This window comes from Ranitomeya imitator, chromosome 7 (genome assembly GCF_032444005.1).
Source record: "Ranitomeya imitator isolate aRanImi1 chromosome 7, aRanImi1.pri, whole genome shotgun sequence".
NCBI classification, from domain to species: Eukaryota; Metazoa; Chordata; class Amphibia; order Anura; family Dendrobatidae; genus Ranitomeya; species Ranitomeya imitator.
Genome location: NC_091288.1, coordinates 183,839,056 through 183,867,041, shown reverse-complemented (window position 1 = coordinate 183,867,041; position 27,986 = coordinate 183,839,056). Strand labels below are relative to the sequence as shown.

General features: G+C 44.3%; 2 protein-coding genes across 2 annotated transcripts in view; both read left to right on the top strand.

The window, feature by feature from the left end:
- The window catches only part of LOC138646129 (uncharacterized), a 126,846-nt gene that overhangs the window by 36,885 nt on the left and 61,975 nt on the right, over positions 1 to 27,986 (top strand). The window lies entirely within an intron of this gene.
- Positions 451 to 27,986, top strand: LOC138645815 (gastrula zinc finger protein XlCGF26.1-like). The gene is given in 3 exon segments (XM_069735338.1): positions 451 to 634; positions 18,753 to 18,861; positions 26,623 to 27,986. Coding segments are annotated over 2 exon segments (1,155 nt in total). The 5' UTR covers positions 451 to 634; positions 18,753 to 18,800; the 3' UTR covers positions 27,717 to 27,986.

Sequence of the window (27,986 nt, the reverse complement as noted above, 5' to 3'; positions counted from 1 at the left end):
CAACTTGGTCTTCACCTAATACCTTCTATAAACATTATAGATTAGATCTATCTTCTGCTTCTGATCTGACTTTTGGGGTATCGGTCCTTGACTCAGTAAACCCACCCAGTCTATAGTCTCTGAAATTCTCTCTAGTGGGTGCTGTCGTGGCGAATAGAAAATACCGGATTACTCACCGGTAATGCTCTTTTATAGAGCCCACGACAGCACCCTTTCACATCCCTCCCTTTTCTGTATATAGTCGCACGTGGTGCTTCTTTGGTGAGGTGTAAATATTAGAAGAAAGTAGCATAAGGTTGTAAATATGTATATATATATATATATATATATATATATATATATATATATATATATATACATACATATATATATATATATATATATATATATATATATATATATATATATATATATATATATATATATATATATATATATATATATATATATATATATATGGATATACCTGAACCTGTTAACTAAAACCTGGCGGCGGTTCCTCCTATTCTCTGTAAAACAACTGAGGAGCGAGGGGGGGCCGCCCCTTTTATCTCTCTGTAGGTTTCCTGTTCCTAGGGGCGGATCCCCTCTCTCTAGTGGGTGCTGTCGTGGGCTCTATAAAAGAGCATTACCGGTGAGTAATCCGGTATTTTTTCATGCTACATTTGTCTCTTGTGCATGCTCATAAAATTTAGTACCCAAAAAAAAATCATATGCTACTTCATAGGGTATGTTCACACGTTCAGGATTTCCATCCTTTTTTTTTCCTGACTGTTTTTTAAAAAACTGCAGCTCTTGGCAGAAAACGCAGGTCCTTTTTTTGGTCCTTTTTTGGTCCGTTTTTGATGCGTTTTTTGATGCGTTTTTTGATGCGTTTTTTTGATGCAGTTTTCTAGCCATGGTCTGTGTGTTTTCTAGGAATTTTTTTAGGGTTAAAATGGCTGAAAATACCCTAACCCTACCCCTACCCCTAACCCTACCCCTAACCCTACCCCTAACCCTACCCCTAACCCTACCCCTAACCCTAACCCTACCCCTAACCCTACCCCTAACCCTACCCCTAACCCTACCCCTAACCCTACCCCTACCCCTATTCTAACCTTAGTGAAAAAAAAAAAAAAAAAATTCTTTATTTTTTTTATTGTCCCTACCTATGGGGGTGACAAAGGGGGGGGGGTGTCATTTACTATTTTTTTATTTTGATCACTGAGATAGGTTATATCTCAGTGATCAAAATGCACTTTGGAACTAATCTGCCGGCCGGCAGATTCGGCGGGCGCACTGCGCATGCGCCCGCCATTTTGCAAGATGGCGGCGCCCAGGGAGAAGACGGCCGGACGGACACCGGGACGCCGGGTGAGTATAAGGGGGGGAGATTAGGGCACGGGGGGGGCATCAGAGCACTGGGGGGGGGGGCATCGGAGCACTGGGGGGGGGCATCGGAGCACGGGGGGGCGGGATCGGAACACGGGGGGGGCAGCCACACTCCGCCCACGCACTTCCGCCCGCTCCCCGCACTTCCTGCTGCAGCGGTTCTGCACATCAAACCGCAGTAAAACCCGCAGATATATTTTTGATCTGCGGGTTTTACTGCGGTTTGGACCTCACAATGGAGGTCTATGGGTGCAGAACCGCTGCGGCTCCGGAAAAAGAATTGACATGCTCCTTCTTTTTTCCGGGAGCTATTCAGCGCGTCTTTTTTTTTACAATTTCCGGACCATGTGCACAGTGTGTCCTGTTTTCCATAGGGTACAGTGTACTGTACCCTGCATGGAAAACAGCTGCGGAACCGCAGCGGCAAAACCGCCGCGGTTCCGCGGTAAAAAACGCACTGTGTGAACATGGCCATAAGGTTTTGGCACAAAAAACGCAGCAAAACCTGATACCTGTGTTTTTTCACCACCAATTACTTTCAACGGGTGAAAAATGCTGAAAAACGCTGAGAGAAGTGATATCCTCTAATCTGCAAAAACTAAGCAAAGCACAAAATACTGCAGAGAAAAAAAAACAAACTATGAAATTTCTGAAATTTCACAGACGTTGCTGGTACTGTAAAGCACAGCTGAATATTAGCATACAAAACACGCATAAAAAAGGCAGTAAAATCACCATGTGATAACATACACTACACACCAGCAAATGCAAATGGCAGCCTCAAGTAGCTGAAAAAAAAAGAATAACTAAAATACTGTTAAATCGGTGGATTTAATTTTGCATTAAAAAAAAATTGATTTTTTTATAATTCTTATTTATTGATACAAAAATCAAAATCATGGCACTTTCCCCTTAATCCTCCTTGAAAAACATGGCTACATAATACAGGGTTTTTTTTAGATGTGGGCATAATCCCTGCAAAGTGGACAAATATGTGGTTCCCTCCAAGACTTTTTCAACCTTTAATGGCTCTCAATCATTCGATATTCAAGATCACATGAATTGTAACTGCGATCATGTAGTCTACATTGTCAGATGCTCGGAATGTGATCTATTATATGTAGGGAACACTACAAGGTCTTTAGAAAAACGTTTTCTTGAGCATTTAAATGGTATTTCCAGTTCATCAGATCGCTGCACTCCCAATCTACCTAGACCTGTTATATAACAGCATTCAAGTAGCACCAGGAGTTTTCAGGTTTTTAGCATTCAAAAATTACGTAAACTGGCCAGGAGAGGAGATTATCAGCAGCTTCTATTAGCCAGAGAAACTTTTTGGATTCTCAGTCTTTACACTAGATTCCCACAGCCACGGGGTTTAAATTCAAAGAGGAATATTATGTTCCATTATTAGTTCCATGTGGTTCCAGCTCATTTTTCGCATGCATTACATTCATACAGGGTTTCATCTAGGTTGGTAATCTCCATTAGTAACTCCTTTCTCTTTTAATACAGGCTTACATTTTATATTACAGCATCCATATAGTAACAGTGGTTTTGGGGTTATAACATTGAAAAATTGCATAAACGAGCTAGGAGGGAGATAATCAATACATCCCCTCAAAATATATTGAAGAATGTTGTGTTTATTAGTTTATTGGTTCTATTTCTTTACATTCGTTCAGCTTTTCTTCTAGGCTGATAATCTCTCTTTCCAACCACTTTCTTTTCCAAAGTAGTTAAACATTTTACACCATTCATGTAGCACCAAGGATTTTCAAGTTTGTGATATCGAAAAATAGTGTAAACTGGCCAGGAGAGGTGATTATCAGATCCTTTTATCCACTATTTGGAGTCTTTAAACAAGATAATAGTAGGGATCAAATTTAACTCTTTCAGCCCTGGCGATTTTCTGTTTTCATTTTTTACCTTCTCTTCTTCCAAGAACCATAACTTTTTTTTATTTTTAAATTAGTATATCCATATGCGGGCTTGCTTTTGGTGGGGTGAGTTGTACTTTTGAATGACCCCATTGATTTTACCATACAGAATACAGGAAAATGTCGAAAAAAATTCCATCTGCTGTAAAACTGCAAGAAATGTGCAATTCCACAATTGCTTTTGGGTTTTTTAGTTACCATGTTTACTAAATGCTAAAACTGACCTGTCAACATGATTTTCCAGATCACTACCAGATCACACTGAACGGGAAACCACTGGGTAAATCTGACAGGGAGAAGGACTTGGGGATCCTAGTTAATGATAAACTTACCTGGAGCAGCCAGTGCCAGGCAGCAGCTGCCAAGGCAAACAGGTTCATGGGGTGCATTAAAAGAGGTCTGGATACACATGATGAGAGCATTATACTGCCTCTGTACAAATCCCTAGTTAGACCGCACATGGAGTACTGTGTCCAGTTTTGGGCACCGGTGCTCAGGAAGGATATAATGGAACTAGAGAGAGTACAAAGGAGGGCAACAAAATTAATAAAGGGGATGGGAGAACTACAATACCCAGATAGATTAGCGAAATTAGGATTATTTAGTCTAGAAAAAAGACGACTGAGGGGCGATCTAATAACCATGTATCTATAATATAACGCTGGGAGCGTCACTCTGTCCGAAGCCTCTATAGACTGCGCAAGCGCCGGCGCAGTCTGGGCCTCACAGAGCGACGCTCCCGGGAGATCGCGGTATGCGTAAGCACTGAACGCATACCGCGATCTCCACCGGAGAGTCAGGGACCGCCAGGAGGGAGGGTAAGTATACTCACCTTTCCCGGTTCCAGCGCTGCTTGCGGCTCCGTCTCCCGGCTCCGGAGGGCGCGGACTGCGCAGGCGCCGATTCCTGCTGCCGGAATCGGCGCCTGCGCAGTCCGCGCTTTCCGGCGCCATTTTCTTGAAGACACACTCCGGCTCCACTGCAGGTGTGTGTTCAAGAAAATGGCGCCGGAAAGCGCGGACTGTGCAGGCGCCGATTCCTGCTGCCAGAATCGGCGCCTGCGCAGTCCCCGCTTTCCGGCGCCATTTTCTTGAAGACATACCTGCAGTGGAGCCGGACGATAGGTGAGTATGGTATTTTTTTTTTTTTTTATATGGCAGCAACATTCGGGGGCATACACACTGGAGCGGGGGGCATATAATACAATGGTGGCGCAGGATGGGAGCAGCACATGACAGAACGGGCGCAGGATGGCAGCAGCACATGACAGAACGGGCGCAGGATGGCCGCAGCACATGACAGAACGGGCGCAGGATGGCCGCAGCACATGACAGAACGGGCGCAGGATGGCCGCAGCACATGACAGAACGGGCGCAGGATGGCCGCAGCACATGACAGAACGGGCGTAGGATGGCAGCAGCACATGACAGAACGGGCGCAGGATGGCAGCAGCACATGACAGAACGGGCGCAGGATGGCAGCAGCACATGACAGAACGGGCGCAGGATGGCAGCAGCACATGACAGAACGGGCGCAGGATGGCCGCAGCACATGACAGAACGGGCGCAGGATGGCAGCAGCACATGACAGAACGGGCGCAGGATGGCAGCAGCACATGACAGAACGGGGACGCAGGATGGGAGCAGCAAATGACAGAACGGGCGCAGGATGGGAGCAGCAAATGACAGGATGGGAGCAGCAAATGACAGAATGGAGGCGCAGGATGGGAGCAGCACATGACAGGATGGGGGCGCAGGATGGAGCAGCACATACCAGGATGGAGACCATATACCAATATAAATGCTCGCCAACCGGGCGTAGAACGGGTTCAATAGCTAGTAAGTATATAAGGGGACAATACAAATATCTCGCTGAGGATCTGTTTATACCAAAGAAGGTGACGGGCACAAGGGGGAATTCTTTGCGTCTGGAGGAGAGAAGGTTTTTCCACCAACATAGAAGAGGATTCTTTACTGTTAGGGCAGTGAGAATCTGGAATTGCTTGCCTGAGGAGGTGGTGATGGCGAACTCAGTCGAGGGGTTCAAGAGAGGCCTGGATGTCTTCCTGGAGCAGAACAATATTGTATCATACAATTATTAGGTTCTGTAGAAGGACGTAGATCTGGGGATTTATTATGATGGAATATAGGCTGAACTGGATGGACAAATGTTACTATGTTACTACGAGCACGCAGATACCAAATATGTCCAAACTCCACACTTTGTGAGGCCTCTTTCACACGTCACTGTCAGCAGTAAGCATTGTGACAGTACAGTATTCACATGTACCGGAGACACTGACACACGTAGACACATTCAAATAAATGGGTCTGTGAAAATATCTGTGTTTTTTCATGGACCATGTGTCAGAGTGTCCCACACATAGACATGTCCGTTTTTGTGCAGCTGCAAGTATCACACGGACCCATTCAAGTCAATGGGTCTGTGTAAACACGTAATGCACATGGATGCGTCCGTGTGGTGCATCAGAATTACACGGATGGCCGCCAGGCTACAGTAATCGCTGTTTCCTGGCAGCAGGTGCTGAAGATGCTCTCATCATTCTCCCCTGCTCTGCCGGCGACTGGCACGAGCAGAGGAGAATGATGAGTTATCTTAAAGTCTGAACGATGACAGCAGGTGGGGGCTTTTGGGACTCTTACCCCCATCATCCGACACCTGCTGACGCTAATAACAGTGACAGCAGGAGCCGATGATTGGGGTATTCCACAGCCGCCGCCTGCAATCTAACTAAATGAATTAAAAACCCGATGCGGGTTCCCCCCTATTTTCTTGAGCCAACCAGACAAAACTCACAGCTGGGGGCTGCAACCCTCAGCTGTCAGCTTCAGCAAGTTTGGTTATCAAGAATAGAGGAGTCCCCATGCTTTCTCTTTATTTATTTAAATAAATAATTTAAAAAAACAGCGTGGGGTCCCCCCCCATTTTTGACACCCAGCCTTGCTAAAGCTCACAGCTGGGGCCTGGTATTCTCAGGCTGGTAAGGGGCCATTGATATAGGCCCCACCAGCCTAAGAGTAGCGACCCGCAGATGCCCAGAAAAGGTGCATCTATTATGCGGTTCAAATGGGGTATATATTTGTGGGGTTGATGTCACCTCTGTAATGTCAGGTGACATCAAGCTCACAGCTTAGTAATGGATGTTAGTGGACATGTAGGGCTTCATAGGCCATGTGTATTTGTACCTGGAATTTTTTTCCAATAGAGTTTATCCAGTCCATTTGTCCCCTCTGCCTTCCCATAAGACCCTCAATTTTGGTTTGGTGCAAGGAGGAGGAGACAACATAGTGGCTCTCTTTTGGAATATGTGTTTGACTGTTTTAAGAATATCGTGCATCAAAGCAGTCACACATGAAACATCAGTGAGTCTATCACGTTTTTGTGCATTTAAGTTTTTTTTTGCTATTTTGTTTTTGCATTTATTCGGTGAGGCAGTGACTGGTGGTACCTGTAGGGGTCGCTGTATGTTACCCCCAGGATTCGCACAGAGGCGTATTGAGGTCATGCGGGCATTGCAGTCACAGGCATAGCTGTGGTTGCAATGCAGAATAAAGTGAATATAGGTCTTGGACATGCTGGTTGTTCAAGGCAGATTTAGGGAAAACCTGCTCTGGGTTTTTGTGTTTTGAAACAGACTGGTAGTGTTGCAGTCCATTTCATTCGTGGCCCAGGTTTTCCATGTGGCCCAAGGCCAGTGGAGGATGGCACTCTAAACTGCGATATTTGGCATCCCCACAGCAGCTGTACTTCACTTACCCTGCAGGCCCTGTGTTAATAAATAAGCAGGGAGCCTAGACCAGACAATAGACAACTAGGCTAGAAGTGGAAAGGATGTTAGGTAGCATGTGGTAGGTAAAAATACAAGGTACTTATCATTCTGATGTAGATGGGTATAAGATGCTTCTATGCCTCTGCCTCAATGCGTTTCTCCTTAGGTGGTTCATCAGGAGGCTTAAGGATATAATTGCTTTTTGTGACATAGCAACGATATCGTTAACAAAATCGTTATGCGTGACAGCGACCAACGATCAGGCCCCTGCTGGAAGATCGTTGGTCGCTGGGAATGATCAGGACCTTTTTTGGTCGCTGATCACCCGCTGTCATCGCTGGATCGGCGTGTGTGACGCCGATCCAGCGATGTGTTCACTGGTAACCAGGGTAAATATCAGGTTACTAAGTGCAGGGCCGTGCTTAGTAACCCGATGTTTACCCTGGTTACCATTGTAAAAGTTAAAAAAAAAAAACAGTACATACTCACATTCCGATGTCTGTCACGTCCCCCGGCGTCAGCTTCCTGCACTGACTGTCAGCATCGGCCGGCCGGGGACTTTGGCATCGTTGGTCGCTGGAGAGCTGTCTGTGTGACAGCTCTCCAGCGACCACACAACGACCTAAACAGCGACGCTGCAGCGATCGGCATCGTTGTCTATATCGCTGCAGCGTCGCTAAATGTGACGGTACCTTTAGTGTGTTGAAAAGAGGTATATATGCTGTAGGATGATTAAAGGCCCATGTGGTAGACAAATATTTATATAAATAATATTTTTTTAATGTGGAAGTATATATTATTTATATAGTTCATAGCATTGTGTTGGTCTGGCATGGCCAGCTTCTGGACAGGACCCATTCACACTGATCTTTGGGTGGAGGATTCAAATAAGGTATTCTCTATCGGTGGGACCCCCAACAGTCTACCCAATAGTAACTCCATGAAAATCCTATTCAAGGAGGTATATTCCTGCTATAAAGAGAACATCAGGGCCTAGTGGAAGATTAAGGGTTTGGAGAGCTACATTAAGGGTAGGCTTTTTCCAAAGGGTTTGAGAATCAATATCTGCCCCTCGCCCCTCGACTGTTTTAAGAATATGGTTCATTCACATATAAAACTTATTGTTCATATTATCATTATTATTATACATTTTTATAGCGCCATTTATTCCATGGCACTTTACATGTGAAAAGGGGGCAAATATAGTTATGTAGAATAAACATGAGCAAAAATCAAGGTACTAACCGGTACTGTTGTGAATTTTGTGGCTGAATTCACTCCTGTGGTCACAAGTGGTATTGCAGCCTCTGGGCTTCCTCCCTCAGGTGTTTTGGTGAGCTCGTTGGCTGCCTTGCTATTTAACTCCACCTGAGTCTGTCTTCCTTGCTCCTTGTCAATGTTCCAGTGTTGGATCTGAGCTACTGCATCTTTCCTGTGGCCTGCTGCTCTGCTAGATAAGTGTTACTTTGTTTTTGTTTCCGTTTTTTCTGTCCAGCTGTGCTATTCTCTTTTGCTGGAAGCTCTGAGACGCAAAGGGTGCACCGCCGTGCCGTTAGTTCGGCACGGTGGGTCTTTTTGCCCCCCTTTGCGTGGTTCTGCTTTAGGGTTTTTTGTAGACTGCATAGTTCTCTTTGCTATCCTCGCTCTGTCTAGAATATCGGGCCTCACTTTGCTGAATCTATTTCATTCCTACGTTTTGTCTTTTCATCTTGCTAACAGTCATTATATGTGGGGGGCTGCCTATTCCTTTGGGGTATTTCTCTGAGGCAAGTCAGGCTTGTATTTCTATCTTCAGGCTAGTCAGCTCCTCAGGCAGTGCCGAGTTGCATAGGTAGTGTTAGGCGCAATCCACTGCTGCTTTTAGTTGTGTGAGGATAGGTTCAGGTATTGCAGTCTGCAGAGATTCCACGTCTCAGAGCTTGTTCTATTGTTTTTGGGTTATTGCCATATCACTGTATGTGCGCTGATTACTGCACACTGTGTTGCCTGATAGCACAGCATAACAGTACAAGGAGCCAAACCAATGATTCTCAATAGAGGGAAAAAAGAAGTCCTGACATCATTTTTTTTTTTTTTTTCCTCAGCTCTGTCTTCAGTTTTTTTTTTTTTTTTTTTTTTCTTTCCCCTAGACATTAGAGTGCTTCAGGACACAGTTGTGGACATGGATATTCAGGCTCTGTGCTCCTCAATGGATAATCTCGTTATAAATGTACAAAAGATTCAAGATACAATTGATCAGAAATCTATGCTAGAACCAAGAATTCCTATTCCTGATTTGTTTTTTGGTGACAGAACTAAGTTCCTGAGCTTCAAAAATAATTGTAAGCTATTTCTGGCCTTGAAACCTCATTCTTCTGGTAATCCTATTCAACAGGTTTTGATTATTATTTCTTTTTTGCGCGGCGACCCACAGGACTGGGCGTTTTCTCTTGCGCCAGGAGACCCTGCATTGAGTAATGTTGATGCGTTTTTCCAGGCGCTTGGATTGCTTTACGATGAGCCTAATTCAGTGGATCAGGCTGAGAAAAATTTGCTGGCTTTATGCCAGGGTCAGGATGATGTAGAAGTATATTGTCAGAAATTTAGGAAGTGGTCAGTACTCACTCTGTGGAATGAATCTGCACTGGCGGCTTGGTTCAGAAAGGGTCTCTCTGAAGCTCTTAAGGATGTCATGGTGGGATTTCCTATGCCTGCTGGTTTGAATGAGTCTATGTCCTTGGCCATTCAGATCGGTCGTCGCTTGCGCGAGCGTAAATCTGTGCACCATCTGGCGGTATTGTCTGAGAGTAAACCTGAGCCTATGCAGTGCGACAGGACTATGACTAAAGTTGAACGGCAAGAACACAGACGTCTGAACAGGCTGTGTTTCTACTGTGGTGATTCCACTCATGCTATTTCTAATTGTCCTAAGCGCACTAGGCGGTTCGATAGCTCTGCCGTCATTGGTACTGTACAGTCCAAATTCCTTCTGTCCATTACCTTGATATGCTCTTTGTCATCGTATTCTGTCATGGCGTTTGTGGATTCAGGCGCTGCCCTGAATCTGATGGATTTGGATTATGCTAAACGTTGTGGATTTTTCTTGGAGCCTTTGCGGTGTCCTATTCCGTTGAGAGGAATTGATGCTACACCTTTGGCCAAGAATAAGCCTCAGTACTGGGCCCAGCTGACCATGTGCATGGCTCCTGCACATCAGGAAGTTATTCGCTTTCTGGTACTGCATAATCTGCATGATGTGGTCGTGTTGGGGTTGCCATGGCTACAAACCCATAATCCAGTATTAGATTGGAACTCTAGGTCGGTAACCAGCTGGGGTTGTCAGGGAGTACATGGTGATGTTCCATTTTTGTCTATTTCGTCATCCATTCCTTCTGACATCCCAGAGTTCTTGTCTGACTTTCAGGATGTATTTGAAGAGCCCAAGTCTGATGCCCTACCTCCGCATAGGAATTGTGATTGTGCTATCAATTTGATTCCTGGTAGTAAATTCCCTAAGGGTCGTTTATTTAATTTGTCCGTGCCTGAACACACCGCTATGCGCAGTTATGTGAAAGAATCCCTGGAGAAGGGACATATTCGCCCATCTTCATCACCATTGGGAGCAGGGTTCTTTTTTGTAGCCAAAAAGGATGGTTCGCTAAGACCGTGTATTGATTACCGCCTTCTTAATAAGATCACTGTTAAGTTTCAGAATCCCTTGCCATTGATATCTGACTTGTTTGCTCGGATTAAGGGGGCTAGTTGGTTTACTAAGATTGATCTTCGTGGTGCGTATAATCTGGTGAGAATCAGGCAGGGAGATGAATGGAAAACGGCATTTAATACGCCCGAGGGTCATTTTGAGTATCTGGTGATGCCGTTCGGACTTGCCAATGCTCCATCTGTTTTTCAGTCTTTTATGCATGACATTTTCCGTGAGTATCTGGATAAGTTCCTGATTGTTTACTTGGATGACATTTTGATCTTCTCTGATGATTGGGAGTCTCATGTGAAGCAAGTCAGAATGGTTTTCCAGGTACTGCGTGCTAATTCCTTGTTCGTGAAGGGATCAGTGTCTCTTCGGTGTGCAGAAAGTTTCATTTTTGGGGTTCATCTTTTCCCCTTCTACTATCGAGATGGATCCGGTTAAGGTCCAGGCCATCCAGGATTGGACTCAGCCGACATCTCTGAAAAGTCTGCAGAAATTCCTGGGCTTTGCTAATTTTTATCGTCGCTTCATCTGTAATTTTTCTAGCATTGCCAGACCATTGACCGATTTGACCAAGAAGGGTGCTGATTTGGTTAATTGGTCTTCTGCTGCCGTGGAAGCTTTTCAGGAGTTGAAGCGTCGTTTTTGCTGTGCCCCTGTGTTGTGTCAACCAGATGTTTCTCTTCCGTTCCAGGTCGAGGTTGATGCTTCTGAGATTGGAGCAGGGGCGGTTTTGTCACAGAGAGGTTCTGGTTGCTCAGTGTTGAAACCATGTGCTTTCTTTTCCAGGAAATTTTCTGCTGCTGAGCGTAATTATGATGTGGGCAACCGAGAGTTGCTGGCCATGAAGTGGGCATTCGAGGAGTGGCGTCATTGGCTTGAGGGAGCTAAGCATCGCGTGGTGGTATTGACTGATCATAAGAATCTTACTTATCTCGAGTCTGCCAAGCGCTTGAATCCTAGACAGGCCCGTTGGTCGTTATTTTTTGCTCGTTTTGATTTTGTGATTTCGTACCTTCCGGCTCTAAAAATGTGAAGGCGGATGCTCTGTCTAGGAGTTTTGTGCCCGACTCTCCGGGGTTATCTGAGCCGGCGAGTATCCTCAAGGAAGGAGTCATTGTGTCTGCCATCTCTCCTGATTTGCGGAGAGTGTTGCAGAAATTTCAGGCTAATAAACCTGATCGTTGTCCGGCCGAGAAACTGTTCGTCCCTGATAGGTGGACTAGTAAAGTTATCTCTGAACTTCATTGTTCGGTGCTGGCTGGTCATCCAGGAATCTTTGGTACCAGAGAGTTAGTGGCTAGATCCTTCTGGTGGCCATCTCTGTCACGGGATGTGCGTGCTTTTGTGCAGTCCTGTGGGATTTGTGCTAGGGCTAAGCCCTGCTGTTCACGTGCCAGTGGGTTGCTTTTGCCCTTGCCGGTCCCGAAGAGGCCTTGGACACATATTTCGATGGATTTCATTTCTGACCTTCCCGTTTCTCAAAAGATGTCGGTCATTTGGGTGGTCTGTGATCGCTTTTCTAAAATGGTCCATCTGGTGCCCTTGGTTAAATTGCCTTCCTCCTCTGATTTGGTGCCTTTGTTCTTCCAGCATGTGGTTCGTTTGCATGGCATTCCTGAGAATATTGTTTCTGACAGAGGTTCCCAGTTTGTCTCGAGGTTCTGGCGAGCCTTTTGTGGTAGGATGGGCATTGACCTATCTTTTTCCTCGGCCTTCCATCCTCAGACTAATGGCCAGACCGAACGAACCAATCAGACCTTGGAAACATATCTGAGATGTTTTGTTTCTGCTGACCAGGATGATTGGGTGTCATTTTTGCCGTTGGCTGAGTTCGCCCTTAATAATCGGGCCAGCTCGGCTACCTTGGTCTCTCCATTTTTCTGCAATTCTGGGTTCCATCCTCGTTTCTCTTCAGGACAGGTTGAGTCTTCGGACTGTCCTGGTGTGGATTCTGTGGTGGACAGGTTGCAGCAGATCTGGACTCAGGTAGTGGACAATTTGACCTTGTCCCAGGAGAAGGCTCAGCTTTTCGCTAATCGTAGACGCCGTGTGGGTCCCCGACTTCGTGTTGGGGATCTGGTTTGGTTATCTTCTCGTCATATTCCTATGAAGGTTTCCTCTCCTAAATTTAAACCTCGTTTTATTGGTCCGTATAGGATTTCTGAGATTCTCAATCCGGTGTCTTTTCGTCTGACCCTCCCAGACTCCTTTTCCATACATAATGTATTCCATAGGTCGTTGTTGAGAAGATACGTGGCACCTATGGTTCCATCTGTGGAGCCTCCTGCCCCTGTTTTGGTGGAGGGGGAATTGGAGTATATTGTGGAGAAAATTTTGGATTCTCGTGTCTCTAGACGGAAACTCCAGTATCTGGTCAAATGGAAGGGTTATGCTCAGGAGGATAATTGCTGGGTTTTTGCCTCTGATGTCCATGCCCCAGATCTTGTTCGTGCCTTTCATGTGGCTCATCCTGGTCGGCCTGGGGGTTCTGGTGAGGGTTCAGTGACCCCTCCTCAAGGGGGGGGTACTGTTGTGAATTCTGTGGCTGAATTCACTCCTGTGGTCACAAGTGGTATTGCAGCCTCTGGGCTTCCTCCCTCAGGTGTTTTGGTGAGCTCGTTGGCTGCCTTGCTATTTAACTCCACCTGAGTCTGTCTTCCTTGCTCCTTGTCAATGTTCCAGTGTTGGATCTGAGCTACTGCATCTTTCCTGTGGCCTGCTGCTCTGCTAGATAAGTGTTACTTTGTTTTTGTTTCCGTTTTTTCTGTCCAGCTGTGCTATTCTCTTTTGCTGGAAGCTCTGAGACGCAAAGGGTGCACCGCCGTGCCGTTAGTTCGGCACGGTGGGTCTTTTTGCCCCCCTTTGCGTGGTTCTGCTTTAGGGTTTTTTGTAGACTGCATAGTTCTCTTTGCTATCCTCGCTCTGTCTAGAATATCGGGCCTCACTTTGCTGAATCTATTTCATTCCTACGTTTTGTCTTTTCATCTTGCTAACAGTCATTATATGTGGGGGGCTGCCTATTCCTTTGGGGTATTTCTCTGAGGCAAGTCAGGCTTGTATTTCTATCTTCAGGCTAGTCAGCTCCTCAGGCAGTGCCGAGTTGCATAGGTAGTGTTAGGCGCAATCCACTGCTGCTTTTAGTTGTGTGAGGATAGGTTCAGGTATTGCAGTCTGCAGAGATTCCACGTCTCAGAGCTTGTTCTATTGTTTTTGGGTTATTGCCATATCACTGTATGTGCGCTGATTACTGCACACTGTGTTGCCTGATAGCACAGCATAACACGGTACATAAGGAGAGAGGACCCTGCCCGCGAGGGCTCACAATCTACAGGGGATCACTAGTAAAATAACTTGTAAGAAAGAAGTACAAATAGTGTCTTATCTCACAAATTATAGAGGATTTACCTGTAAAATTAACTGCTCACCTGATGTAGGATATTCACAAGCATGTATTGCCGGCTACCACAGATCCACCGGTCGGCATGCGACCGTAGTTATATAGCTGAAAAGGAGGATTTGTGGGTTATGATCCACGCTGCCAGCACATCCAAAAAAATCCCAATTTTATAGTTGAACAGTGGTTTATTCTATGCGTTTTGGAGTACACATGACTCCTTCCTCAGGAAATACCACCTGTTCAACTATACAATTGGTCTGTTTTGGGTGTGCTGGCAGCGCAGATCATAACCCACAAATCCTTCTTTTCAGCAGTCTACAGGGGTTGGGTGAGGATACAATAGGAGAGGAAAGCTGGTTGTGAATCGGTTCAGTAGATTGAGGATCACTGCAGGCTGTAGGCTTGTCGGAAGAGGTGGGTCTTCAGGTTCTTTTTGAAGGTTTCCATGGTAGGCGAGAGTCTGATGTGTTGGGACAGAGCGTTCCAGAGTATGGGGGAAGCACGGGAGAAGTCTTGTATGCGGTTGTGGGAAGAAGAGATTAGAGGGAAGTAGAGAAGGAGATCTTGAGAGGATCGAAGGTTGCGTGTAGGTAAGTACCAGGAGACCATGTCACAGATGTATGGAGGAGACAGGTTGTGGCTTTGTATGTCATAGTAAGGGTTTTAAACTTGAGTCTCTGGACGATAGGCAGCCAGTGAAGGGCTTGGCACAGGGGAGAGGCTGGGGAATAGCGGGCAGACAGGTAGATTAGTTGGGCAGCAGAATATAGGATGGATTGGAGCGGTGCTAGAGGGGTTACCAGAGAGTAGGAGGTTGCAGTAGTCGAGGCAGAAGATGATAAGGGCGTGCACTAATGTTTTTGTGGTGTCATGGTCAAGGAATGCACGGATCCGGGAAATATTTTTGAGTTTGAGTCGGCAGCAGGAGGCGAGGGTTTGGATATGTGGCTTGAAAGAGAGGGCAGAGTCGAGGATCACCCTGAGGCACCGAGCGTGTGGGACTGGGGAAAGTGACCAGCCATTGACATTCATGGATAGGTCTGGTGGAGGGGTAGAGTGAGATGGGGGAAAGATGATGAATTCTGTTTTGTCCATGTTCGGTTGAGAAAGCGAGCAGATAAGATGGCTGAGATAACAGACAGACATTGTGGGATTTTGGTGAGTAAGGAGGTGAGATCAGATCCAGATAGGTAAATCTGCGTGTCATCAGTGTAGAGATGATACTGCAAACCGTGGGATTCTATTATTATTATTATAGCACCATTTATTCCATAGCGCTTTACATGTGAGAAGGGGTATACATAATAAAAAACAGGTACAATAATCTTAATCAATACAAGTCACAACTGGTAAATGAGGAGAGAGGACCCTGCCGGCGAGTGCTCACAATTTACAAGGAATGGGTGAGGATACAATAGGCGAGGGTAGAGTTGATTGTGCAGCGGTTTAGTCTATCGGAGGTTACTGCAGGTTGTAGGCTTGTCGGAAGAGGTAGGTCTTCAGGTAGGTTCTTTTTGAAGGTTTCCATGGTAGGTGAGAGTCTGATGTGTTGGTAGAGAGTTCCTGAGTAGGGGGGATGCGTGGGAGAAATCTTGTATGCGATTATGGGAAGAGGAGATAAGAGGGGAATATAGAAGATCTTGTGAGGATTCGAGGTTGCATGCAGGTAACTACCAGGAGACGAGGTCACAGATGTATGGAGGAGACAGGTTGTGGATGGCTTTGTATGCCATGGTTGGGGTTTTGAACTGGAGTCTTTGGGTAATGGGGAGCCAGTGCAGGGATTGACATAGGGGAGAGGCTGAGGAATAGCGGGGGAACAGGTGGCTTAGTTGGGCAGAAGTTTAGAATAGATTGGAGGGGTGCGAGAGTGTTAGAGGGGAGGCCACAGAGCAGGAGGTTTCAGTAGTCAAGGCAAAAGATGATGAGTGCATGGACTAGGGTTTCTGTAGATTCTTGATTGAGGAATGTATGGATCCGGGAAATATTTTTGAGTTGAAGTCGGCAGGAAGTAGAAACAGCTTGGATATGTGGTTTGAAGGAGAGATCAGTGTCAAGGATTACACCGAGGCAGCGAGCTTGTGGGACTGGGAAGAGTGGGCAGCCATTTACTTTAATGGATAGGTCTGTTGGGGGAGTCAAGTGAGATGGGAGAAAGATGATGAATTCTGTTTTGTCCATGTTAAGTGTTAGTAATCTAGCGGAGAAGAAGGATGAAATAGCAGACAGACATTGTGGGATTCTGGTTAGTAGGGTGGTGATATCTGGTCTAGAGATGTAGATCTGTGTGTTGTCGGCATAGAGATGATACCGAAAGCCGTGAGATTTTATGAGCTGTCCCAGGCCGAAGGTGTAAATGGAGAAGAGCAGGGGCCCTAAAACTGAACCTTTCGGGACTCTGACAGATAGGGGGCGTGGTGAGGAGGTGGTGTGCGAGTGGGAGATGCTGAATGTCAAGTCTGTTAGGTATGACGAAATCCTTGATAGGGCCAAGTCAGTGATGCCAAGAGATGAGAGGGTCTGTAGTAATAGGGAATGTCCACTGTGTCAAAGGCAGAGGACAGGTCCTGGAGAAGGAGGACAGAGTAGTGTCACTTGCTCTTGGCAGTTAGTAGGTTGTTGGTGACTTTGGTTAGGGCAGTTTCAGTTGTGATGCATTCGGAAGCCAAATTGTAACCTGTCAAAGAGGGAGCAGAAGGAGAGGTGAGAGGACAGTTCAAGATGGACATGCTGTTCCAGTAGTTTTGAGGCATAAGGGAGAAGAGATATTGAGCGATAGCTAGACTCAGAGGATGGGTCGAGGGAGGGCTTTTTGAGGATGGGTGTAATTGAGGCATGTTCAAAAAGCCCTCCTTCGACCCATCCTCTGTGTCTAGCTTTCAGTGATTTATCAGTGGGTTTATCATGTTTTGTGCACTTAAGTTTTTTTTTTTTTGCAGTGTTGTATTCTAATAAACATACTTTTTAAAGATTATATGTTCACACTATATAGTGATCAGGTCTGGAAAGTGGTGGCCGTAACTCATATCTGTCAAACTTGATGACAGGTTTGCTTTAAAGGGATTGTCCCATGAAAAACGTACATTTTAATTTTTAATTAATGGATCGTCTAATAAAATAAACACATAATCGCAAATGGGGCATACTAGAATAATATAATATGTTATGTGAGAGCAGTAAACAGCATATGGCCCAAAAGCCTAATTTAAATAGGTAAGTCAAAGGATTAAAGACTTTGAATTAATAAATAATACAGATAATAAAAGTATGATGCCAAAAAAGTGCCCCCCAAACACAGTATGAAGCTCCCACAGTACCCTACATGTGTAATGTGTAATGGCCCTACTGCCCCCCTCATCAAAGTATTATGGCCCCAACACAGTAGAATTCCAGAACTGTGATCCTCACACACCAGTTTACACAATATGAGCCCCACTTAGTCCTTCAAACAGTATAATGGGCTCCACATAGTCGTCCATACAGAATAATGGGACCCACATAATTCTTTGTATAGTCTAATGGCCCCACATAGTCCTTCATACAATATATTTGGCCCCACATATTGCTCCATATAGTCTAATGGCCCCAGTCTTCCATAGAGTATAAGGGGCCCAATATAGTTGTCCATACAGTATATTGGGCCCCACATAGTCCTCCATACACTGTAATGGCTTCACCACACATAGTGCTTTATACAAAATAATGAGCCTTACATAGTCACCATACAGAATAATAGACCCACATAATCCTCCATACAGTATAATGGGCGCCTCATAGCCCTCCATACAGTATTATAGGACCCACATTAAAATACTCAACTCCCCGTGCCCAAGCTGCTCTGGTTTCAGCAAAGACCGCTCTGAAGCTCTTCACTGCTTGGCACAGCAGGCTCTAAATAGTGACTTTAACGTGCTTGCTGCTCTGAAACATTAGTCCTAGAGGGAGAGAGATGGCAGACACTCCGGGGCAATCATCATTGCTTTCAACTTTACCGGCATCCAGGATACCGATACAGTTGAAGGAATGATGCCAGGGAGGGAGGGGGCAGTGCCGACTTAGCAGCCCAAATATAATAACACTGCGGGACACTTTTTATTCGTGAATCGTGACCCAGAATTTAACATGTGGTTTAGACCATACTGGGCTGCATATAACTATTAAAAATATCATGACACTTACTGTATATCAGAAGTGAATGCCATAAAAAGAAAAACTGCTAAATTGCTTCCAACCACACAAAAATTAGCATGTATCCCAAAAATACAACATTTCCGGACAAATCATTCCATAAATTATATAAAAATCCTAGTGCATACAAACCTCGAAGACAAAATAATGAAGGAAATCAATTTGCCATAATGCGGTTACTTACAGTGACGCCTGCTTCTATCACTACGTGCCGCCGTACTGACTGAGGGCAGCCCCAGTTATATAGGAGGCGGAGATGTCAGCATCTTTGGCGGCGCAGGTGCCACGTGAGCTTATAGTAAAATCCTCCATCTAGAACATTCCATGTGAGTTTTCCTTCTGTTTGTGACTTTTATATTATTACTTTCACAGCTTTGACATCCAGGCAAATATCTGAAGAATATCAAAGCTGAAGCCATAATGGAGAAAGGAGAAAGTGATGTGTGGGATGATGAGTGGTGCAAAGAGGACGTTCCTACAGGTAACTGCTCCAGTGAGGAGTCACTCAGTCACCACTGAACAAAGCAGATGAGAGACACAGTCTACTCGCTCACCAGACTGAAATATTTTAGGCTTAAAATTTTATGTTATGTTATGTTCACCAACAGAGTCCACTGAGCCAACGTTCAGAGAGCACCCCCGACCCCTTGCTGGCCCAGCCCACAACCTTAACTATTTCTGTCCCTGCCTCTACTATATGCATTATAAACATGGCACATCAGACATTCTTGTCAGACACAGTGTAAAACACAAAGGGATAACATTAAGGCATAAAACAGATGACAATACAAGGTATAAAAAATACAGCACATATATTACATTACACATAAAACATACAGGTGCATTAAGTGTTCGGGGGTGACACAGAAGAAGGAGAGTGCGCAACTGAGGGGACCTGCCACCTCCTTACAATAGCGCAATTGTAAGGACACCTAAGGTGTCACTGGCGCAGCCCAGGGGGCGCTCTGAGGGGCACGTGAATGAGCTCAGGAAGTACAGGCAGAAGGCACGCAGTGCACAAGGACCTTAGACTAGTGTTGTGAGCACAGAACCTGGCACTGAGCGATCACATGACCAGGGGCGGAGACACCGCATGTGAGTGCAGGGAAGGACACTGAGCATGAAGAGTACAGGGCAAAGACAGTAAACATGGTCAAGGAGAGCCGAGAGTCTGAAGCCAGAGAAACGCACAGTACCTAGGGACAAGACAAAGAGTAAATCGGGACAAGCCAAGGGGTCAGATAACCAGGAGAGACAGAGCAGTACAAAAGCAGGATACAGAGGCCAAAGTCAGGGGACAAACCGAATCATACACTGCAAGGCAAGCAAGCACAGAGGCACAACGATTAAGGACGAGTCACCTGGGTGAGCAACCACTAACCGAATATATGGAAGTATCACCGACACTAAATGCAGGTACTGCCAACATTAAATAGCCGCCCCAAAACCAAAGAGAGGCGGATTGAATTAACCCTGACCCGACCAGGATGGAGGCAGAGCCATCCTGTCCAGGGTCATGACAGCAATAAGTAATAAGACCGGTTGTGCATCTATAATATGGATTTAAGAATAGACTGGGATGATAGATCATCAAAGACATGCAACACCTCATGGGCAAAGTATCTAGTTTAGTGTTTTAGATCATGTCCATCATGACTCTGATTTTAGGATTAATAAGTAACCTAAAGGGTAAGTTTTCTCCTCATAGAAAGTGACATGCCAAGTCTGACACGCCAATATGAGCAGACAAACAACTTGCATGCTCATCTGGGAAATTAAATATTCAAATAATCTCTTCAGAGAGAATGAGGAATTGAATTCTAGTGCCATCTATAGGAAGTAGCAACCTACAAGTCAATATCGACCCTTGCAATAGATCTCTGAAGAGACATTTTGTATTGAGTCTCCTCATACTGGTGTGCCAGACATGACATGTCACTGTAAATAAGGATAAAATGTACCCCCTTAGATCCCAGTCTTAAGGTACCTTCACACACAGCGACGCTGCAGTGATACCGACAACGATGTCGATCGCTGCAGCGTCGCTGGAGAGCTGTCACACAGACCGCTCTCCAGCGACCAACAATGCCGGTAACCAGGGTAAACATCGGGTTACTAAGCGCAGGGCCGCGCTTAGTAACCCGATGTTTACCCTGGTTACCATCGTAAAAGTTAAAAAAACAAACACTACATACTTACCTACCGCTGTCTGTCCCCGGCGCTGTGCTTCTCTGCTCTGGCTGTGAGCGCCGGGCACCGCTCTGCTTTCCGGCCGCTGGGCTTACACAGGGCAGAGAAGCAGAGCGCCGAGGGACAGACAGCGGTAGGTAAGTATGTAGTGTTTGTTTTTTTAACTTTTACGATGGTAACCAGGGTAAACATCGGGTTACTAAGCGCGACCCTGCGCTTAGTAACCCAATGTTTACCCTGGTTACCAGCGAAGACATCGCTGAATCGGCGTCACACACGCCGATTCAGCGATGTCAGCGGGAGAGCCAGCGACCAAATAAAGTTCTGGCCTTCTAGCCCCCGACCAGCGACATCACAGCAGGATCTTGATCGCTGCTGCGTGTCACACTGAACGATATAGTGCCTAGTGCAGTCGAAATGCGTAGAATGGGTCATGTCAACCATGAAAATTTTTCTTTTTTATGCACTATATTTTATTTTGAAAAAGAAAAGGAAAATTTCAGTCCTGCTGAGCCAGACTCCAATTTTTTCTATTTTCCTTGATGTGAGGCCAGGGCGAGGCCAGTGTCTGAGCCCCAGGTGTATGAGCATAGAGCAACTGGGTGAGCTGGAAGCAAGTTTCTATAACCACCTAGTAATACTGAGTCCAGATAATTTCTCTAGACATAAGTGACACAATATAAGCAAGTCCTGCACTTTTGTCACATGGAAGATGGGGTGCCAATCTTCGATTTGAAGTGTTCACTAAAGAATAAACATAATTTCCGCAGCACGCACCAGAGGATGCAATGTGGAACTCAATTATTCCTTATTATTAAACAGTTCAGACATAGACATGTAATTAGAGATGTTAGTATAGACAGTACTTACACCTGAGTCTGCTGACTGGACTGCTGTCTCTCCAGTAGACATGAAGGTTCGGCCAAGCATTCATCAGTTCTCTATGGAGAAAGAGAAGAAAACTGCTTCCATATCACAAATCAGTGCTTGTTACAGGCCAATATATGCCTGTGTAAATGAACCCTTAGGGTATGTGCACACGTCACGGATTTTGTTGCAGATCCGCAGCGTTTTTTGACATGCGGAATTGCACCAAATCCACAATGTAGTGCACAACCAATGTTAATCTATAGGAATCCAGAATAGTTGTGCACATGCTGCAGAAAAATCCACGCGGATTCACAACGTTTTATTTTCCGCAGCATGTAAATTCTTTTTGCAGATCTGCAACATTTCTGCACCCATTGACTTCCATTGAGTCAGTCAAATCTGCATCAAATCCGCAGGTGTAAAAAGATTTGCGGATTTGCTGCAGATGTGTGTGCGAAAAACGCTGCAGAAAGGCAGGAGGAAAAGTGTGTGAGAGGAGAATATGTGTGTGCGGAGAAGATGTGCGTGTCTGTCTCCGGGTGTCTGTGTGTATCTCTGTGTGTGTACGTATGTCTGTGGGGGTCTGCGTGTGTACGCGCTGCTGTGCGTGGCTCTGTGTGTAGGCAGGCATCGTCTACTAGTCTCATGTCTGCTGTCACATAGAACAGTGACAGCATTAGCCGATGATGGGATACTAGTCCCATCATCCGGCTACTGTGCTGAATAGTGAAAAAAAAAACATTTACATATACACATACAGCAGTACACATAATCACCAAACAGCTAATCCCTGACGCCCTTGATCGCTTGCAAAGAAATAAAATAATAAGCCAACACAAATACTCCCTGTTCCGATGTAATCCATTTAATAACGAATGTCCCACGACGATCTCCCGTGTGGAGCTGTCACATCGGGAGATGTGACCGCGCTACACAGCTCTAGTGATAGTAACAGGAGGTATACTCCCGCAGTGTATCACTCTGTCACCTAGTGGTCACTGGAGTTCATTCTGTCACTTGCAGCACCGCTGCCTGAGAAAATTCTCATGCAGCGGTAGTGCCATAAAGTGAGAGCATGAACTCCAATGAACTACACTGCGTGAGTATTATCTCCGGTCAGTGTGTCATCGGAGGCCCCGTAGAGCGTCACATCTCCCAATGTACAAAGAAAAATCTTTGGTGTGCAGTCAGCCTTAATGAGGCGAGGTGCTGGTGTAATGGACCAATGGCCACAAGTAACAGTAAAGATTAAAATTCACCGCACTCTCTATATGATTCTTATGCAAAATTTGGTATAAATTTATTATACATAACCTGGGAGCGTAACAGAATATTACAGCTTATGCGATCTTTATACAACGTTTTGGCTCAACCAGAGCCTTTGTCACGTAATCGCTTATTCCAGTTAAGATAGTAGTGCGTAGAGAAGGGAAAGTCCTAGTAGTGATATATATGCACTATTGTAATCTAAATGTCCATATGCAGATGTTCATGTCCAATAATGTGGATCTGCAGTGTTTGCTGTTGGAAGTGACGCTCCGGCTCCAAGCTAAGACCGCCGTTAATATTCTGTTACGCTCCCAGATTATGTATAATAAATTTATACCAAATTTTGCATAAGAATCATATAGAGAGTGCGGTGAATTTTAATCTTTACATCTCCCAATGTGACAGCTTTACACGGGAGATCGTTGTGGGAATTTTGTTTTTAAATGGATTACATCGGAACAGGGAGCATTTGTGTTGGTATATTATTTTATAATTTTTGCAGGTGATGAAGGGAGTCGCATGGATTAGGCGTATACTAAATATGGCAAACTGTTGTGTTTTAGTTCATTAAAATACTTTATTCTGGCTGTGTCTTTATTTAACATGTAACTACTATAGGATTAGTAATGGATAGGTGTCTGATTGACACCTCTCCATTACTAAGCCGTGGGCTTGATGTCACCAAACAATACAAAGGTGACATCAACCCCACAACTATTACCCCACTTGCCACCGCTACAGGGCAAGTGGGAAGAGAGAGGCTAAGTGCCAGAATTGGTGCATCTTAAAGATGCGCCGTTTCTAGGGTGGCTGAGAGCTGGTGTTTTTAGCCAGGGGGCCCCTTCCTAGGCTATTAACCCCTTACCGGCATCGGACGTACTATACCGTCCGATGCCGGCTCCCCTGCTTTGATGCAGGGCTCCGCGGTGAGCCCGCACCAAAGCCGGGACATGTCAGCTGTTTTGAACAGCTGACATGTGCCCGTAATAGGTGCGGGCAGAATCGCGATCTGCCCGCACCTATTAACTAGTTAAATGCCGCTGTCAAACGCAGACAGCGGCATTTAACTACCGCTTCCGGCCGGGCGGCCGGAAATGACGTCATCGCCGACCCCCGTCACATGATCGGGGGTCGGCGATGCGTCTGGATGGTAACCATAGAGGTCCTAGAGACCTCTATGGTTACTGATCGCCCGTCGCTGTGAGCGCCACCCTGTGGTCGGCGCTCACAGCACACGTGCAATTCTGCTACATAGCAGCGATCAGCAGATCGCTGCTATGTAGCAGAGGCGATCGTGCTGTGCCTGCTTCTAGCCTCCCATGAAGGCTATTGAAGCATGGCAAAAGTAAAAAAAAAAAGGTTTAAAAAAATGTGAAAAAAATAAAAAAAACATAAAAGTTTAAATCACCCCTCTTTCGCCCCAATCAAAATAAATCAATAAAAAAAATATCAAATCTACGCATATTTGGTATCGCCGCGCTCAGAATCGCCCGATCTATCAATTAAAAAAAAGTATTAACCTGATCGCTAAACAGCGTAGCGGGAAAATAATTCGAAACGCCAGAATTACGTTTTTTTGGTCGCCGCGACATTGCATTAAAATGCAATAACGGGCGATCAAAAGAACGTATCTGCACCGAAATGCTATCATTAAAAACGTCATCTCGGCACGCAAAAAATAAGCCCTCAACCGACCCCAGATCATGAAAAATGGAGACGCTACGAGTATCGGAAAATGGCGCAAATTTTTTTTTTTTTTTTTTTTTTTTAGCAAAGTTTGGAATTTTTTTTCACCACTTAGATAAAAAATAACCTAGTCATGTTTGGTGTCTATGAACTCGTAATGACCTGGAGAATCATAACGGCAGGTCATTTTTAGCATTTAGTGAACCTAGCAAAAAAGCCAAACAAAAAACAAGTGTGTGATTGCACTTTTTTTGCAATTTCACCACAGTTGGAATTTTTTTCCCGTTTTCTAGTACACGACATGCTAAAACCAATGATGTCGTTCAAAAGTACAACTCGTCCCGCAAAAAATAAGCCCTCACATGGCCAAATTGACAGAAAAATAAAAATGTTATGGCTCTGGGAAGGAGGGGAGCGAAAAATGAACACGGAAAAACGAAAAATCCCCCGGTCATGAAGGGGTTAATATCAGCCCGCAGCTGTTTGCATAGCTTTTTCTGGTTATTAATTATAGGGTGACCCCACGTCATTTTTGAGGGAGCTGCCCTATTTTAATAGCCAATAAAGGCTAAATATTCAGCTGAAAGGTGATATTAACAGCACGGGAAGATCCATGGATGTTACCCCCTTCCCAGGCTATAAACATTTTCCCCCCAGTCGCCGGCTTTCCCTGTTTTGTTTTTGAAAATTGAGTGGGAGCCCACGCAATTTTTTTTCCCATTTCTTTAATTAAACATATTGCGTTTAAGACCAGGGTAACAATTGTGAGAAACTCGCATGAGTATCGCACCTCAATACCCGGTACTGCCGCCGGAACTCGGGACTGGACTGTGCGGCTGCATGTATTTCTATGCATCTGAAGGCTCCGGTCCAAGTGCTGGCGGCAGTGCTGGGTATTGAGGTGTGAGACTCGTGCGAGTTTCTTGCAAGTGTGACCCCAGCCTAACGCTGATTTTGTGTGTGTGTGTGTGTGTGTCTTTATTTAACTCTTTATGTAATATTTTATTATGTTCATTACTAAACATCGGGCTGTGCGGCTGCATGTATTTCTATGCATCTGAAGGCTCCGGTCCGAGTGCTGGCGGCAGTGCTGGGTATTGAGGTGTGAGACTCGTGCGAGTTTCTTGCAAGTGTGACCCCAGCCTAACGCGGATTTTGTGTGTGTGTGTGTGTGTGTGTGTCTTTATTTAACTCTTTATGTACCATTTTATTATGTTCATTACTAAACATCGGGCTTGGTATTATCTTTGTGTGTATATATATATATATATATATATATTTCACTTATATTTTTTGTGTGTGTAAACATTATACTTGAGCATGGTATGTGAGGATATTATGGTCTTCAATGGAGTATGTCAAAGCAAAGGTTGGACATGAAATTACATCACAATTTTTTTGTTAAATACTATATCTTTATTTAGCTTACAAAAAAGCAGACAAATCTGCATGAAAAAAACATGAAAATCCGCATCAACAACGCATCAAATCTGCGTGGATTTTCAACTGTGTTTTCTGTCAAGTGAGGAAGAATCCCTGTAGAAAATTCCACAGGCAAATCCGCAACGTGTGTACATACCCTTAAAGATAACCTGTCAGCTGCAAAAACGCTAGTTACCAGCAGATATAGTGGTAACTTGTAGGTGAATATTTAAAGCATGTTAAACTGTTTTACTGGTAGAGCGACTACTGGGAGAAATTTAAGTTATATTTTCCCTGCAGCTGCTCGCTTCCAGTCATTGTCATTGAGGTGTTGCATGGCGCTCTAACAAAGATAAATAGCATTCTAAAGTGAGCGAGAACTACCCTCTAGTTTCCTTGAAAAATGAAGTTGAGCGGCTGCAAGGAGAATATAATTTCATCACTGAGCACTGATTGATGATATAGGAAGTTGAATGGGGCTTAATAGCTTTCATTGAGATGTAGCAATGATGATTTGTTTCCTTACTTATCTCATGGCTATTAATGCCAAACATACTCAATTTACACAAAAGGGATGATGTGCTGCCGACAATGATCATTTTAATTCTCATATCAAATATGTGACCGATCACAAATGTTTTATTATTTGATGTTTGCACTGCCCAATGATTGATAATAAACATTACTACAATTGATTCTTTGTGAAATCATCACATCATGTAACTTTTACATTAGTCAGTTAATAATAGAACTTTGCTGCACACCTTGTATGTAATGTGTATGTAATCCGTTTTATTCTTGGCAGATGGCTGTACCAGGATATCCGAAAGACATCTCGTATCTTCAGATTTTAAAGCATGTGATTATAGCATTGCTCAAGACCCATATGAAGAGCTTGCCAATGTCTCAGACATGGATCCTTTTAATGTACAATGTCCTAATTCATCACAGACTGTTGAGAAAAATAAAAGTCACAAAATAAAGGTAGAAAATAAAAGAGCTCCCACAAGGAAGAAGCCATTTTCATGTTTAGAATGTGAGAAATGTTTTACTACGAAATCAAATCTTGTTACACATGAGAGAATTCACACAGGTGATAATTTATTTTCATGTTCTGAATGTGACAAATGTTTTAGTGTGAAATCTCATCTTCTTAGACATGAGAGAATTCACACAGGAGAGAAACCATTTTCATGTTCACAGTGTGGGAAATGTTTTACTTTGAAATCTCATCTTGTTAGACATGAGAGAACTCACACAGGGGAGAAGCCATTTTCATGTTCAGAATGTGGAAAATCTTTCACTCTAAAATCAACTCTTGTTATACATGAGAGAATTCACACAGGAGAGAAGCCATTTTCATGTTCAGAATGTGAGAAATGTTTTACTTTGAAATCTCTTCTTGTTAGACATGAGAAAAATCACACAGGGGAGAAGCCATTTTCATGTTTAGAATGTGAAAAATGTTTTACTCGAAAAGCAGCTCTTGTTATACATGAGAAAATTCATACAGGAGAGAAGCCATTTTCATGTTCAGAATGTGGGAAATGTTTTATAGAGAAAGCAGCTCTTGTTATACATGAGAGAATTCACACAGGAGAGAAGCCATTTTCATGTTCAGAATGTGGGAAATGTTTTACTCTAAAATCAACTCTTGTTATACATTTGAGAATTCACACAGGAGAGAAGCCATTTTCATGTTCGGAATGTGGAAAATGTTTTTCACAGAAATCAGCTCTTGTTACACATGAGAGAATTCACATATAAGAGAAGCCATATTGATGTTCAGAATGTGGGAAATATTTTACTAAGAAATCATCTCTTGTTACACGTGAGAAAATTCAGGCAGGAGAGAAGCCATTTTCATGTTCAGAATGTGGGATTTTTTTTTTCACTTAAATCTCAGCTTGTTAGACATTAGAGAACTCAAATGGAGAATTTATTTAACCCTTTGGTGACCAAGCTCAACTTTTCAAATCTGACATGCGTCACTTTATGTGTTAATAACAATGGAATATCACATATCTGTTATTCTGAGAATATTTTTCCTGACATGTTGTACTTTATTTTAGTAATAAATGTAATAACTAAAAAATTGTAATATTCAAACTTTGAATGTTTAGATATCTGTAAACCATGTAGATATACTACATAAAAAAATTAACAAAA